Here is a 16,739-nt window from a genome sequence, read left to right on the forward strand (position 1 = left end):
CAATCACTTCCTTCAGGGGTCGTAGAGGATTAGGGGTCGCAGGAGAAGAAGAGGAGGGGATATTTGAATCAACATTTCGAAATTTAAGGATATTTTGTTGAAGCTAAAAAGATTTCAAATTTTGAATTAACCTAAATTGAGGAAAGAAAATCAGATTTGTTGAGAATTCATTGAAATTATAAGGATTTAAAAACGTGTGTTAAAATTTAATATTATTATATTGATGTTTGTTGTACATTACGTTTAAAGAGTTGAACGTCTTAAAAAAATATTATTATTTTATTAGATCTATTTATAGAAATAGTAAGATTTCTTTTATAAGTTAGTAAAGATATATATATATATATATATACACTAGATTATAACCGGTGTTAAACGCGGGAAATGTATAAAAACGTACAAATGTCTACATATATTACATAATAATTATATAAAAAAATTATGGATATTTGTTTTATTGAAATCGATAAATATCTATAATCGTTGAAGAACCTTTTTGATATATCATTTCTTGTTTTATTAGTTGAATGATCTTCCTCGTCACATATGGTTATGATATTGTTATATATACATAAGTATTTTAATTAGACGTTCCTTCCATAATAAGGTTACTTAATTTAAGTTTATATTGACAACCAATATACCATTTTTTCACTCCATTAAATATTTACAACTACTTCATTTATTCAAATAAAGTCATAAAGTATAATTTATAAAATGTTAAATGTTATATGGATTTAATTTTAATATATCATCAATGGAAATTATTTTCTAAATCATGATTGGTTTATTTTAAGTTAATTATGAATATAAGTGCTAGGTTTTATATTTGTTTTTATTTATTTGGTGTTCGCAAGAACTTAGCATTAGTCTTGGCGCAACGTTGACTAATTTTAGTATATCATCAATGTAATTTGGTATATCTTTCAATTATATGAAATATCAAATAATGACATTTCATTACTATTGTAACAATTTAATTTATATATTGCATTTTTACTAATCTTAACGCTCTTATTTTTTTTTTCTAATAACCGTAACGTTTTTACGAATTGTACTTACAACTCTCCTAATATCTTATAATTTTATCTTACTTCATAATTTTTCATAACTATACTATTTTCAAGACTGACTGTCTTAATAGTTTTCTTTTCAGTCTATTCAATTTTATATTTCATTGTACAACATCATCGTTTGTATGTATTATGAAATTTCATTTTAAAAATGTTTAATGTTTACTCTTAATATTTTTTTAATAAACTCGTGTAATAATTATGGAATATTTACCTTGTTTGAATTAACATTTACTTCCTTCACTAAATTAAATTCTTCGTTAAACGAATATATTTTGGAAAGTAATAATTATAATGGGGCAACATTATCTAAGACATAAATGTTTGACATACTTTTAGAGGGAAAAAATTAGGATCTAACGTGTAGATAAAGTAGAATGTTAAAATAAAATCTTACCAAATGCAACACGAGTGTCGAGATTCCTTGGTATAAAATCTTGGAAAGTCAGAAAATTATAAGGATCCATCATAACAATAAAATCATTTGATACACGAACTTTGGTTGTTTTGTAGAAATTATTCTTATGCTTATGATCAACCAGCATGTAATCTTCTTCATTTCTGGCAATACCAAAACTACTAATTTTCCTTACAGATCCTTCAACAAAAAGGGCTTCAAACGAACTAATGAGATTTTTTTATCGTTGCTTGTATTTTAGTACCATGTAAGTGAAAAAAAATTGGTTAAGCTTAAAATTTTATAAATTAAAAGTAACACAATAATAAAAAGAAAAAAATTGTACCTACTCGTCAATTAAAATCGTGTCCAAACTGTTGAACATGTTTGGGTTGTTTTTTAAGTTTGCTTCCAAAGCAAGAGTACTTGAACACGAATGTTTCAGGTTTCCTTGGATGCATCGATGTCAACAACTTTATCAAAGACGATCTCATCGCGATTGGTTTGTACCATGGGTGTCAAATGAAAGAAAAAACAATTAGAAATAGAAATAAATTTTATATGAAATAGAATGGACGTATACAATATGTTTATCTATAAAGAGGTATGATATATAAAGAAGTATGAAAACTATTATAGTTGTCAACAAAATTGTTTCCATAATTAATTTCGAAGGGTGCATAAATATTATATATATATATATATATATATATATATATATATATATATATTATTTCCTACTAAATCAATCTAAAAGTGTAATAGGATCATATCATAATATTTTAAAATCATATCAAAATTAACCGGATTCTTATGATATAATAATTAAAAATATAATAATCATCTTTGATATATAAAAATAAAATTTTCCTAATTAGTGTCAATTCCAAATATAGTTAATTTCTGTTTTTTTAAAGGTACATAATATATTTTCTTGTTTATTTGAAAAGTTTCAGAAAAATAGTTAATCGATTTCATGTAATTTGTGACAAAGAAAATCGAAATATATGAATACATATATTTGATATAGGAACAAAAAAATAATCGAAAAAATATAAAAAGCAAAAGAATGTACTGACCTTCTACTGCATAACAACAAATGTTTGAAGCATAGAATTATGATGAATGTTATAAACAATAAGAATGATGTTGTAGGAGAAGGTTTGAAGAAAAACAACGATTCGAAATAAGTGTGAGTTGTGGATTCCTAATAAAAATGGATTTTATATTAATTTGAATCTAATTTTTATTGGTATCAATGGTTTCCAAATAAACATGGATTTTTCATTAATGATTTACTAATATAAACATATTTATATTAATGGTTGATATTAATGCATTAATTGAAATGGTTTGTTATTAATATGTTTTTAAAGTTGACCACATTAAAACCTTTATAACTGGAAATTCAGATTTAAAATATGGGAAGATTTTATTGGAATTATATACATTCCATTTCAACGGATTTAAGTTAATTTTGTTTGACAATTGGAAAGCTTTTATTGAAATTAAATACATTCCATTTGGGGATGATGATGTCAACAATTTGATCTAAGGGTAGAAAATATAAGATTGAAATACAATCAAAGGCCCAGATTGTTTAAGATGATGTTATAAAGTTTCTCTTTTACTAATATATATATATATATATATATATATATATATATATATAGGGTTAGGTTATCTTGTTTTCACTATCTATTGTGTGTATGTGTGACTGATTTTGGAACAATCATTTTAGTTATTTTAAGAAAGTAATTAATGCATATTACATGTTGAAGATATAATAGGTATTAATTACATCTTCAGCATTTAATATGCATTAATTACTTTCTTAAAATAACTAAAATGATTGGTCCAGAATCAGTCATACATGCACACAATAGATAGTGAAAACATTTGAACCTAACTCTCTCTCTCTCTCTATATATATATATATATATATATATATATATATATATATATATATATATATATATATATATATATATATATATATATATATTATGTTATAACCCATGGAAACCACGGTCAGTATATTTAAAATTTTTATATAGATAAACAAAATAATAAATGTAAAAAAACCAAGATATTATCGATTGTAAGTAATTATGAATTAATTTATTAAGTAAAATAAACATAATAATGTATAATAATATTATTAGGATATGATTTGTATTTTTCAAATTTTGAATTGGATTTTATTTGTTACAATATATATATATATATATATATATATATATATATATATATATATATATATAAAATAAAATTCATAGAAAAATGTTACGTGTCAAAGAGACATTCTAAAAAACTGACACGTGTCATTTTAAGTTTCATTTATTAGAAGAAGTATATATATATATATATATATATATATATATATATATATATATATATATATATATATATATATATGGTTTTCATTATCTAAAATTAAAACTTAAAAGATTGCTATCATAATTCATAACTAGGGGATGTGACCACGCTCCGCATGGGGCGAAGGGTATTGTTTTTGTTTAACGTGTGTTTCTGTTTATTTTGCCGAAATCGTAATCTTTCCACTTTATCTATTTTCTCAGCCAAGTTCAATCGGTAAATTTACAAACTGTAAAATGGAAGTATGATGTTGTAGGTTGATTTTGAAAGTACACTGCTTTAAAATGAATTAAAATAAAATAGATTGAAGTTATAGATTTTGAAATTTTACATAAACACGCAGTGGGATGCTCTAATTGGTAAATTTTCAAAATACAATGTTTTGGAGTAAAAAAAAATGGAAGTAGAATGTCAAAATTGGCAAGTAGATATGTAATTTCAGTTATTATGTTTATTATAGCATCCTATATTCATACACTTTTATTACAACATTGTACTCTTTTCCTATTAAAGAGTTGTACTTTGAAATAGAAGTGTCATTCCACTTTGGAAAAATATAGTCAATTATATATAATGAGGGACACTCACATAGCACACACACGCACATACATACACATTACAAACACAAACATTATAAAAACGTACAATTTTTCACCATTTTGAAGTGTTTTCTGTTGTTTTGACCATTTTGCCCCTACTTGGTGTTTTCCTTAGCTGCTACTTTTCTAGGTCTCAAGTTCTGTCCCTTGCTCTTGGAAATGTATGGAGTTTGTTATGATCGTTTGGTGTTGTGATGTTGACTGTTATGCCCCTGATACGCATTTTAGGAATAAATTTTAAAAACAGACAAGAGTTAAGAAACAAAGATGATGATTATACCTGAGGAGCAGGGTACCCTCCAACATGTCAACCTAAAGGCCACTTGGGAAGCGTTAAGTCACTCACAGCGGGCTGTCAGGGAGTCAGACCATAATGAGACTTCGGATTTCTGATTGAGTAAATATGATCTAGATGAAAGGATTCATTTATCTTCGGGTAGTAGAGCCTTGCAAGGGCTAGTATCGGTTACCTGGGGAAGACTGGAGTATACTCGGGATTGTGGCCATAACGCTCAAGTTGTTTGGCGTGACAGGAATGGTAAGGAATGATTTTGAGGACGACATCTAATTTAAGTGGGGGAGAGTTGTAACATCCCATTTATTAAAATAAATAAATAGAAAAAAAACTAATATGAATAGTAGCCCTAAATGCAAAATAATTAAGCAAGGCGTTAGTTTTGGGGGTTAAAATGTAATTTCCGGATTGATTTGTAAAGAAATTTTAAGGTTGAGGGTTGTTTAGTAAATTATTGGTTTAATTTGAAAAGATTTTTAAAGACAGGGGCTGTTTGGTAAGTTTTGGATTTAAAATGAAATGAATTTATGGAATCAAGGGCTAAAGGGTAAATATTGGATTAAATTTGAAAAGATCCTATGGGGAGGGACTAGACTTGTAAGTATGCAAAAGTGTTAAAGTGGACGAGGTTTATAACCCGCCACCCTCGCCATGCCAAACCCTAACCCTAGCAAGGGTTCCACAACCGCCATGTGAGAGTTGTCAGCTGCCACCACTTTTCTTCATTTGTTTTCCTATCAGACGAGCCACCAAGCGACCACCCCGCCATCGAAGCGCCACCGCCGTTGTGACTGCGGGACGTCGTAATCGTGAACTGCCGTTGTTATCATTCGTCGGCGAGGTCACAATCTCGTTTTCCTCCGTTTCCATCCCTTTTTTTCTTTTTCTGCCTCGCCTTTAGTCATGTTGCCATTGCCGCCATGCGACTATTCGAAATATACTAGTGAAATCCGACCGCCACCTGTGACCACGATGGTGGTTGTGTTGGTGCGTGTTTCGGTGAATTTTGTGTTGGTGTGTGCGTTGCTGTTGTATTTCAAAGCTATGTTGATGCTCGTTTGGCCAAAGAAAAATCCGAGGAAACCACCATGGCTGCCAACTATGGTGACTACCGCCGTTAGTTTCTTTTCTGCCACCCTTAACCACCACGTATGGGTGGCTGTGAGTGTGATATAGTGATTGTGTGCGCATGTTTCACTTGTAAGGGGCTACATGAGCGTTTCTTGGCCGGAGATCCGAAGAAAAAGCCACCACCACCACCGTGAGGTGGTTGTGTGTGTGTGTGTGTGTCTATTTTGAGTTAAAGCATTGCAAATTGTAATTAGTGAATAGTATAATAAAGAAAAACTCATAACCACCACCCTGAGGTGGTGACTGCCGCCTCTTGCCGTCACCAGCCGTCGTGTTGGGTGGCGGTGTGCTTAGTTTGTGTTTGGATTGCTTTTTGGAGTGCTTGGACATGATTTAACTAGAACCATAACCACCACCGTGAGGTGGTGGCCGCCACTATGAGTTGCCATTGACCACCACTATCCAAGGTGGTAATGGGTAGTACCCGACTTAGAAAACCCTAATTGTCTTGATTGGGTTGCGAAGGGTTTTGTCAGCAGGACTTCAACAGTGTGAGGTGAGTTTTCCTCCAGTAGGAATGGGTCGAAGGCACAAATGCCGACCCATTTATGTATGTTAGCATATGCCGAATTTAGGTCTGATGTCGGGGTTAGCCCGATGCAGATTATATGTTCCAGACTTCAGTTCGATGCCGGTGCGGTACCGAGAAGTGTATATGTATGCTTGATGTCTTTGTGATTCATGTATGATATGTGTTATGTGTTCCGGGCCTAGGTCCGATGTCGGGCAATCCCGATGCATGTTAGCTTATATGTTAGTTGTTATGTGTTCCGGGCTTCGGTCCGATGCTGGGGTAAGCCCATTGTATGTTATATGCTTATGATATATGCCTATGTTATATGTTTATGAGATATGATATGTTGTGTGTATGCCGGGGTAAGCCCGATGTCAGGTTCGTCCCGATGTAGTTGGGTGGTGTCCCAAAGTTATGTCACATGTTATATGCTTATGTTATGTGTTTATGATATATAATGTGTTGTGTATGTGCTGGGGTAAGCCCGATGCCAGATGTGGTCTGATGTCGGGGTGAGCCCGATGTCGGGTAAGCCGATGTCGGGTTCGTCCCGATGTAGCTGGGCGGTGTCCCATAGTTGTGTTATCTGTTATATGATATATGTGTATGGTGTGTGGTAGTTTGAGGGAGCTCACTAAGCTTCATGCTTACAATTTTCAGTTTGGTTTCAGGTACTTCATCTAGCAATGGGAAGGGCTCAAGATGATCGCATGGCACACATCACAATTTTCTAGCATGGGAGATTTACTCTGACATTTGATATGTTGACAAATATTATGATATTTTGAGATACATGGTTTATGATTTTATACTATGGTGATGATATTTATGGTTTAATAATGATTTAAAAACGAAAATTTTGGACCGTAGTTTATGGATGTTGCAATACGAGGACTAGGTAGATATGAGAAAGGTTTATGCTGGGGGCGATGGTTGCTATAAGGGCACGAGGAGGGCCATCGAAAGGAAAAATTGTTCTTTAGCGATAAGCCATTTGTTGTCACTTTACAAGGAAAAGGGAAGGAGATGAAAGTCAGGTTTCTAATGGCATAGGGAAGGGAGGGGACATGGATAAGCATGACCCTAGTTAAATTTAATTATAACCTAAATATAAAATAAATAATAAAAATGTTAAAAATTAGAAAAATAACATATAATTATATATGTGGGATATGAACCAAAATAGTTACAGAAAATCAAAATAAAGGACAAAAATAATACCAAACATCAAAATAAGAGTCATAATTAGAAGAGAATTTTTTTAAGACTAAATTTGTAAAAATAAGCAAGGGACCCGAGGTGTAACTTACTATAAAAAGAAGGGATAACGACTTAAAAAGGTAATATATTTTTTTGATTTGTACACATTTGGTCATTGAGTTTTTTTTTCGTTCACATTTACCCCTTTAACTTGTTAAACTGTACACATTCAGTCCTTATGATCGGCTACTCTAGATTAACCGGTAAAAATGACTTAATAGGGTAATCTATTTTTCCTTTTGTATACATTTAGTTATTAACATTTTTTTGTTGCAAAATAAGTCATTTTTGTTTTTGTACCCATTCAGTACTTATGAATGATTTCTTTAGTTTTTTCTCATGACATCTTATGTGGGACATTCATTAATGAGGTGTTTGGGGCTTTTGATGCTTATGTTCATCGCTATCTCGACTACTTGGTTGCTTAGGTCATGTGTTTTGAACGTCATAACTTCTTCATACGATCTCAGATTATAACGATCTTTATCCATGCGTTCGAATTTTAGTCTACTACAACTTCCATTTAAATTACTCCCGTTAAAAAGTAATATGTTTTTACTTACGATCTTTATATCAATACGTTTTTTATGAATGTATATATGAATGTTTTAATTTTTAAATTTTTTTTTATTTTTATAAAATCGTAAGTAAAATATATTACATTTTAAGGAGAGTACTCTTAACGAAAGTTGTAGTAGACTCAAACGAATACGTAAATATAAAGATCGTTAAAATCTGATATCGTATAAAGAATATACGACGTTTAGAATACAAGATCTAAGCCAGACTATAAGACCTACGCAACCAAGCAGTCGAGATCGTGATAGACATAAGCATAAACAACCCCAAACACCTCATCAATGATTGTCCCACGTAAGATGTCGTGAGAAAAACCTAAAGAAATCATTCATAAGTACTGAATGAGTACAAAAACAAAAAATACTTATTTTGAAACAAAAAAATATTAATGACTAGATATGTACCAAAATATTAAGTACTAAATGTGTGCAAAATGATAAATATATTACCCTATTACGTCATTTTTTCCGTCTAACCTGATAAGGACTGAATGTGTACAGTTTAGCAAGTTGAAGGGGTAAATACAGACGAAAAAAAAACCTCAGTGACCAAATATGTACAAATCGAAAAATATATTATCCTTTTAAGTCATTATCCCTAAAAATAATTATTAAAGGGATAAATGTTAACTAATTACTTAGTTCAGGGACCAATTTAGGCATTTCACTGAAAATATAGTAAGCCGAAACCCAAATAAGTATGAACCCTCGTCTATACTCGAAATGCAAACCCTCTTCAACACCCTTTCAGGCTTGAACCCTCGCATCACCTGAAAACCAACGCTATTCGAAGATTTATTCTCAATTCCGTGCTTAGCAGATTCATAATCTCCATGATGAGATAATCAATCCACAAAATTTGGTTGAATTGAACCAAAAACATGGTTTCGAAGCAATCCGGCAAGGAAAATGAGGATGCTGGCGCCGATGCTGATGTAGATGCTGGTGTGGTTTCTTCTCCCAGGCCAGTTCGTACAAGTGATAGGCTTCGAAAAAGGCCTAAATCGTACAATCGGTATGTAATGTTTCCGAAGTCGAAACGAAGCAAGACGAAAACGAGAACAGCTGCTTCTCAGATTGCCAAGATGTTAAACACCAGACAGAACAACTCGGATGTAATTCGCTTTCTCTTATGGTCTTCTATGCATATTTAGCTTTATTATCTAAATGCATGTGCGGAATTTTGCTCGATGTTGGAAATGCGGTTTGTTTGGCCACCTATCTGTTGACTATCTGTTAGATTCTTTAATTTGTTGACTTTAGAGGTAATGATGATGTAGTTTGATGCATGCAACTTGACTAGTGGTGTGCATAGTGTTGCTATATCCAATTCCAAGGTTTGAACTCAGAAATGGGGTAAAATCAGTTCAATGGATATGAACAGCACGAACATAATTTTCCTGTTTTCATATGAACTACAGTGGTTGAGCTTACATGATTGGTAATAAGATAGTGTGTCGGTGTTCTTCATAAGTTCATAATGCTATGCTTTCCGTGACCTATGGCTATTAGAATTATGAAACTTGTTTAGTTAGTGTTGTCACAAGTTAAGCTAATGCAGATAACAAAACTTGAAAAGTTTAAGGTTAAGAACATCTTAAATCAGTGCACTGTAATCTGATATTCTGATTGCTATCATGAATTCAGTTTCTCAGGTGTTATATATCTGATCTGTGATAGGAAGCAACGTTTTTTTTTTATTGATAATTAATGAGAAATTAGATACCCTATAATCTGTATCAAATCAAGCACAATCTCCAAATCCCTATTTTATAGTTTCTTGATTATGGAAAATATCGTTGTTGCCTATTTTGATTATGGAAACACTATATCATTATTCTTGTCTGTTTTAGTAGATATAAATCCCATTTTTGTAATTTATTCCTAGTGTTATTGCAGTCTGTTCTGGCAACCCTTCGTCGTTCCACAAGACAAAGACGAGTTTCTGTAAATCTGGACGCCTACACAGACAGTACTGGAACAGAAGACAACGACCTAATGGTGAGTGAGTTGGTTTTCTTGATCTCTTAAAATATTTATTAATTAAAATATTTTATTTATTTTCAGGGTCCAAATCCAAAATACAGAAGTTCCAGGAGTCGAAATAACAGCAGCAACAGGCATAAAGAGAAGCTGCTTCCTCGGCGTGAAGGACTGAGACCTCGCCATTCTAATTCAGGTTCAAGAGGACAACTCATTCTTGAATCTGAAGATGATGAAAGAGAGAATTATGAAGAGAATAATAATAATAATGACCAAAACGGACATGAAAATGGCAATAATGAGATGGAGGAAGAAGATGGTGATGATGAAGGAGAAGGTGAAGAAGAAGGTGAAGAAGATGAAGAAGAAGAAGAAGAGGAAGAAGAAGAAGAAGAAGAAGAGCAAGAAGAGGGTAGAAGAAGATACGATCTCAGAAACCGTTCAGAGGTTCGAAGACTTGAAGAGAGTAGTGGTAAACAAAGAGCAAGATCCCCCAGAAGGGTACTTCAACAAGGGGTAAAAATGTCAAAACACAGTCGTGATGTTAGAAGAGGTGGATCCGGATCATCCCGCGTCCATAAACGCCACCGTATCTCAAGAACCACCGAAGACTCTGACGATTCTCTCCTTGTCGACGAGCTGGACCAAGCCATGCCAATGCCATGGTCACGAGGGGCAAATCGGTCATTTCCACCACCATGGCTGTTAGGTGGACCCGACATGCACGGGTCACTAAACATTGCAGCATCCGGTTGGGGTCAAAGTCAACCCTCCGATGTCTTGTCCAGCCTGGCATCCGGTGTACAAACCGCGGGCCCCAGTTCAAAAGGTGGGGCCGACATTCAACCTTTACAAGTAGACGAAAGTGTAAGTTTCGATGACATCGGCGGACTTTCTGGTTACATCGACGCGTTAAAAGAAATGGTGTTTTTCCCGCTTTTGTACCCGGATTTTTTCGCTAATTACCATATTACCCCTCCGAGAGGAGTCCTCCTCTGCGGGCCACCTGGCACTGGGAAGACATTAATCGCACGTGCTTTAGCTTGTGCTGCTTCAAAAGCCGGACAAAAAGTGAGTTTCTACATGAGGAAAGGAGCCGATGTGCTTTCCAAATGGGTAGGTGAAGCCGAAAGACAACTGAAATTGCTCTTTGAAGAAGCACAAAGAAACCAACCTTCGATTATCTTCTTTGATGAAATTGACGGACTTGCCCCTGTGAGATCAAGCAAGCAAGAACAGATTCACAACTCCATTGTTTCAACTCTTCTTGCATTAATGGATGGTTTGGATTCAAGAGGACAAGTGGTTTTAATCGGGGCAACAAATCGGATCGATGCGATTGATGGAGCATTGAGAAGACCCGGTAGATTTGATCGTGAATTTACCTTCCAATTACCTGGTTTGGATGCACGTGTTGAAATTCTAGACATTCATACAAGAAAATGGAAACAGCCACCTGTAAAAGAGTTGAAATTGGAGCTTGCTGCAAGCTGTGTAGGGTATTGTGGAGCTGATTTGAAAGCTCTTTGTACTGAAGCTGCTATACGTGCTTTTCGTGAGAAGTACCCTCAGGTTTACACCAGTGATGATAAGTTTTTAATAGATGTTGAATCTGTTGAGGTTGAAAAGAAGCATTTTATGGAAGCCATGTCAGCAATTACACCTGCTGCACATAGAGGTTCGGTTGTGCATTCTAGACCTTTGTCGCCAGTTGTATCGCCATGTCTGCAAAGACATTTACAGAATGCCATGAGGGTTATATCTGATATCTTTCCTGTTCTTGAAATTTCATCCGAATCGAGTAAATTTTCCATGGTTGTTTCCGGTTTTGCCCTTCCTCTTGTGTACAGACCCAGGCTTCTGTTGTGTGGGATTGAGGGCGCTGGGCTGGTAATTTTTTTTTTCTTCAGTTTTGATATTTATATTTTTTGTTATTATTTAAATGGTGGAATGATCCTTTTCTTTTTTTTGTTTGATAGGATCATTTGGGACCTTCTATTTTACATGAACTTGAAAAATTCCCTGTTCATGCCCTTGGGCTTTCTTCTCTTTTGTCTGATCCGAGTGCTAAGACACCAGAGGAAGCTTTGGTTCATGTTTTTGGTGAAGCAAGGAGAACTACTCCTTCCATACTCTATTTACCTCAATTTCATCTTTGGTGGGAAAATGTCAGTACCCTTTGACAATTTCTTTCAATTTCATTTGATTTAATTCAAGAATTAAAATCTTTTTGTCATCTTATCTTGTAATCCCAATTTTGATTTCAGGCACATGATCAACTCAGGGCTGTGCTATTGACTTTATTGGCAGAATTGCCATCAGATTCCCCGATATTACTTCTTGGAACATCATTTGTTCAGCTTGATGAGCTTGATGGGGATCCCTCTTCTGTATTCCCTTCCAGTAGCATGTATGTTTGACTACTTATAAAATCACAATTGATATAAATATCTTTGAAAGAGTTAATTAATAACTATGTATGTAAATATGTATTGCACAGATATCAGGTGGATAAACCAATAACGGAGGATAGAAGTTTGTTTTTTGATCATTTGATTGAAGCTGCTTTTTCGATACCATCAGAGGGAGGGGCAAAAAAGTCAAAAAAATCAGCTGCTGTTCCTGAACTGAGTAAGGCACCAAAGGTGGACACTGGCCCAAAAGTGTCTGAATTAAAAGCTAAAGCTGAGGCTGAAGGTCATGCTCTTAGGAGATTACGAATGTGCCTTCGTGATGTTTGCAATAGGTAAGATTTTCTTCATTGCAATATATGTGATTAAAAATCTAGTTATTGAGTAGAAATGTTTTTTTTTTTAGGGTTTTGTATGATAAAAGGTTCAGTGCGTTTCACTATCCAGTGTTGGAAGAGGATGCCCCTGACTATCATGCAGTTATTCAGAAGCCTATGGACATGGCTACCCTTCTACAACGTGTTGATGCTGGCAAGTACATAACTTGCAAAGCCTTTTTGGAAGATTTTGATCTCATTTTAGCAAACGCAAAGGTAACAATTACATATTAAATTATTAATTATCTTTATCTATTTTTTTTTTTTAAAAACTTTTCTTTTGTTGTTGCAGATATATAATAGGGACGATTACAATGGAGCTAGGATTGTCAGTAGAGCTTATGAACTTCGAGATTCAGTATGCCATTTTTTTTTATTTTTATAATTATTATAAAGTTTTGGTGTGATTGAAGTGTTTTTTTGGGGGGGTGGGGTTACAGGTGCATGGGATGCTATCGCAGATGGACCCCGCATTGGTGAGTTATTGTGAAAAAATAGCTGAAAACGGGGGCCCACTCACTCTCCCTGAAGAAATTGGTGGATCTGTTCCTGTTGCTCAGATGGCAACAACTATGACAAGGGCAAGTGCTCGTCTAAGGAATGTCCAGCCAGAAGTCAATGTGGATCAGAGCTATGAAGTCATAGCACTCAAACGACCAAAGAAAATTCTAGATCCTTCACATCCAGGTATTTATTACCAAATTGTATTTTGTATTATTAATTATAATCTAATCTAATTATTTTGTTTGTGGATTTTAAGGTTCAACACCCGATGAAGGATCTCAACCACAAGAACAACCGGTTGTCGATCAAGCCGATCCGAAACCCGCAAGCCCACCTCCCGAATCCATCGAAGTCGACGCAAATCCAGATGAAATTAGCGAGTCAGAGTCAAAGTCAAAGTCAAAGTCAACAGACACAATCATGTCGGATGTTGAAACGGAAACCAAAATCGAGTCGATTAAAAAGCTTTTGTTGGATCGAACAACCGATTACGGGGTCCCACAGCTGGAAAGGCTGTATACGCGAATAGTAAAAGGTGTTTTTGGGTTGAAAATTGTTGATCAGGATGATTTTAAGCCTCCGGTTTTGGACTTTTTGTTGGGGTTTGTTGAAAACGAGGCTAATTTTTGAAGGGATTCGATTTTGATTTTGTTTTCTTCTTTTAAGGTTGATAGATTTTTTTTTTCTTTTTAAAAAGTTTTAAAGGATTTTGGTAGAATCTAAATTTGAACTTTGGTTATTTGGGGAGACTACTAGATGATGTTGGTAATTGCGTAGATTCGATTCTTTTTACAATTTATACTTATTTCGTCCTTCATAATTGTTTTCCTTCATAATTCTTTTGTTGATTAATTCCCGTTATAGGACAAAGTAGATGGTGACTAGTTTATGACATTTTCTCTAACCGGTTATAGATTTTGTATATTTTGTGTTCGTGTGTGGTCTTTGATGATATCTTTAAGAGTAAATTGCAAAATTAGAGTAAATTGCAAAATTGGTCCCTGTGGTATCTCAAAAACTACCGATTGAGTCAAATGTTTTATTATTATTATTATTATTTTTTTTGTTGTTATCTTTAAGAGTAAGGGGGGTGTTTGATTTAACTTTTTACAGCCCGAAAGTCTTTTTTGGAAAAATTACAAAAAATCAGGATTTTCTGACTTTTCCAAAAAGTTCATTTTTCTTGTATAACAACTCTAAAAGTAGCTTTTAAAAAGACTTTTGGAAAAATTACAAAAAATCAGGATTTTCTGATTTTTCCAAAAAGTTCATTTTTCTTGTATAAAAACTCTAAAAGTAGTTTTTAAAACTAGTTTTGTCAAACATTTTTTGTTTTTTTCTTTTACAAAAAGGACTTTTGAGCTGTAAAAAACTAAGCCAAACACCATTTAAATTGCAAAATTTGCAAATGGTTCCTGTGGGATCTCAAAATGTATGGTTTGAGTTGCTTTTTTTTTGTATGGTCGGTCCAAAATTGGCACGGAACTTGAAATGACTTTTTTTTTTTTTTTTTTTTTTTTTTTTTTTTTTTTTTTAAATCTTTGCTAATTTCTTTCCATTTTTAAAAAAATTATTTATCTAATTTTCCAATAATAATAATAATAATAATAATAATAATAATAATAATAATAACCTAGAACTCTTTTCATAACACATCCATCTCATTTCTCTCTTGCTGTTACTATAGGAAATCTACCGCTCGCCATCGGTTTCAAAAAACCCTAAGTCAACAGACATAGCGTTGTTGTCGACTTATGGTTTTGTCTGAAACAAAATCAAGTTCTGGATTTCTGGTAAACACCACCCCTATTCAAACACTGTTGGACATAGGGATGAGAATTATGTCCGAAAACAAGAACCGAACCAAATTAGACGTGAATAAGCATTCCTCCTACCCTTTATCTGATCAACAAAATTAAAATCACGATTCACACTTTTGTCCTCCTCGTTCATAACAAAAAAAACCCTACACTTGTTCTTGTCATTTCAAAATTGACCAATCTTCTCATCTATTTTCAAACTTGAAATCACTTCTGCTGATCCTTTCTTTGGTTTCAAACATTCAAAAATCAATCCTTCTTATTGTCTCTAAGGATTCACGGATTCATACTTTGTCTAGTCATCACCTGCCCATGCATTCGTTCATATTCTTCCTTCTTTATCTTTTCAACCCACCCTTACTAGCTATTAGGGCTTACTAAAAAAGCGAATTCCCCTCTTCCTGGTAATGAATTAAGCAATAGTGAGGAGGTCCGATTCCATAGCGATTTCGTCTGCTTTTGGAACTTAGATTCCTAGGGACAAAGAAATTGACTTCGGACTTTTGAATTCTCAGAACCTCCTTCGAATTCAAGAACTTGAGAGGATCTCACAGGCATCTCTCTTCGAGCGACAGTGCAAGCATGGATATTGTTAGCGTTGTTAGAAAGTCCTGGATTAGTTTGTACCGGTGTAGTTCCCTGAGTGGTGACTTGTCCCCCTTGATGTTGTGGCATTGGAAAACTAGTTTCCAACTCAAGAAACTCAAGTAAGAAATTAATTCTTATTCTGTTAATCTACTATGTAAATGTTTTTCTTTCAATGTGTTATTATGTTATGTTAGTCTTTGAATGTTTTATGTTGATGTATAAAAGTACATTGTTATTATATTATTCAGGTTATAGAATCTTAATACGGTTTATTCGTTTTTTTTTTTTCCGTTTATATTAGATCCTTAATCATCTTGTACATGTTATTCGGGTAATAACCGAACCAAACCGATTAATACCTGAACCGTTTTGGGTTATTCGGGTTCGGGTTAGTTTGGTCCGGTTCTGACTCGAATTACTTATCATCCCTAGTATGAACTATGATTTGAAGTATTGTTTTCACTTGAACGAAAATGAAATTTTTGGATCGTATTTTTGGGTTGTTACTGATGGGTTTTGAGCATTCTAACACTTCCTAAGTGTACATGCAACCCTAATAAACCTTGGATCTATGTTTATCTAACATTAATGCAAAATTGATTTTCAAGGTTCATGATCCTATCTAGCATACATGGGGACTATTTTAACTTAAATGAAAGATAGAATAACATACATTGTTGTTGATTTTGATTCCTTGAAACCTTGTGAGCCTAGCACCCCAAGTGTGATGCCTCAAATGCTTCACACAACACCAAATGCTATGGAGTAAACTTGGAGAGAAAGTATAACACTCAAAAATCGGCTCTAGCCCTCAAGTATGCATGTGTAAC

The 16,739-nt window shown here is 33.8% G+C and overlaps 1 protein-coding gene across 1 annotated transcript; it reads left to right on the forward strand.

Moving 5' to 3' along the window:
* The first annotated feature begins 8,948 nt into the window (after nt 1-8,948).
* On the forward strand, nt 8,949-14,321 carry LOC145093894 (cell division cycle protein 48-related / CDC48-like protein). Its single transcript, XM_079032136.1, has 10 exons — nt 8,949-9,341; nt 10,126-10,227; nt 10,294-12,099; nt 12,189-12,377; nt 12,477-12,619; nt 12,710-12,955; nt 13,027-13,213; nt 13,290-13,355; nt 13,438-13,684; nt 13,758-14,321. The coding sequence occupies exons 1-10, from the start codon at nt 9,108-9,110 to the stop codon at nt 14,129-14,131; spliced, it is 3,594 nt and encodes a 1,197-aa protein (XP_078888262.1). The 5' UTR covers nt 8,949-9,107; the 3' UTR covers nt 14,132-14,321.
* Nucleotides 14,322-16,739: the final 2,418 nt, after the last annotated feature.

The sequence above is a fragment of the Lactuca serriola genome, chromosome 3 (genome assembly GCF_051521515.1).
Source record: "Lactuca serriola cultivar US96UC23 chromosome 3, Lser_US96UC23_V15, whole genome shotgun sequence".
Lineage (NCBI taxonomy): Eukaryota > Viridiplantae > Streptophyta > Magnoliopsida > Asterales > Asteraceae > Lactuca > Lactuca serriola.

Excerpts from the sequence above, each read along its gene's own strand:
- LOC145093894 (XM_079032136.1), top strand. The coding sequence starts at position 9,108 with ATGGTTTCGAAGCAATCCGGCAAGGAAAATGAGGATGCTGGCGCCGAT. Across the intron at positions 12,620-12,709 it reads GTATTCCCTTCCAGTAGCAT|ATATCAGGTGGATAAACCAA; the intron begins GTATGTTTGACT and ends TGTATTGCACAG. Across the intron at positions 12,956-13,026 it reads CTTCGTGATGTTTGCAATAG|GGTTTTGTATGATAAAAGGT; the intron begins GTAAGATTTTCT and ends TTTTTTTTTTAG.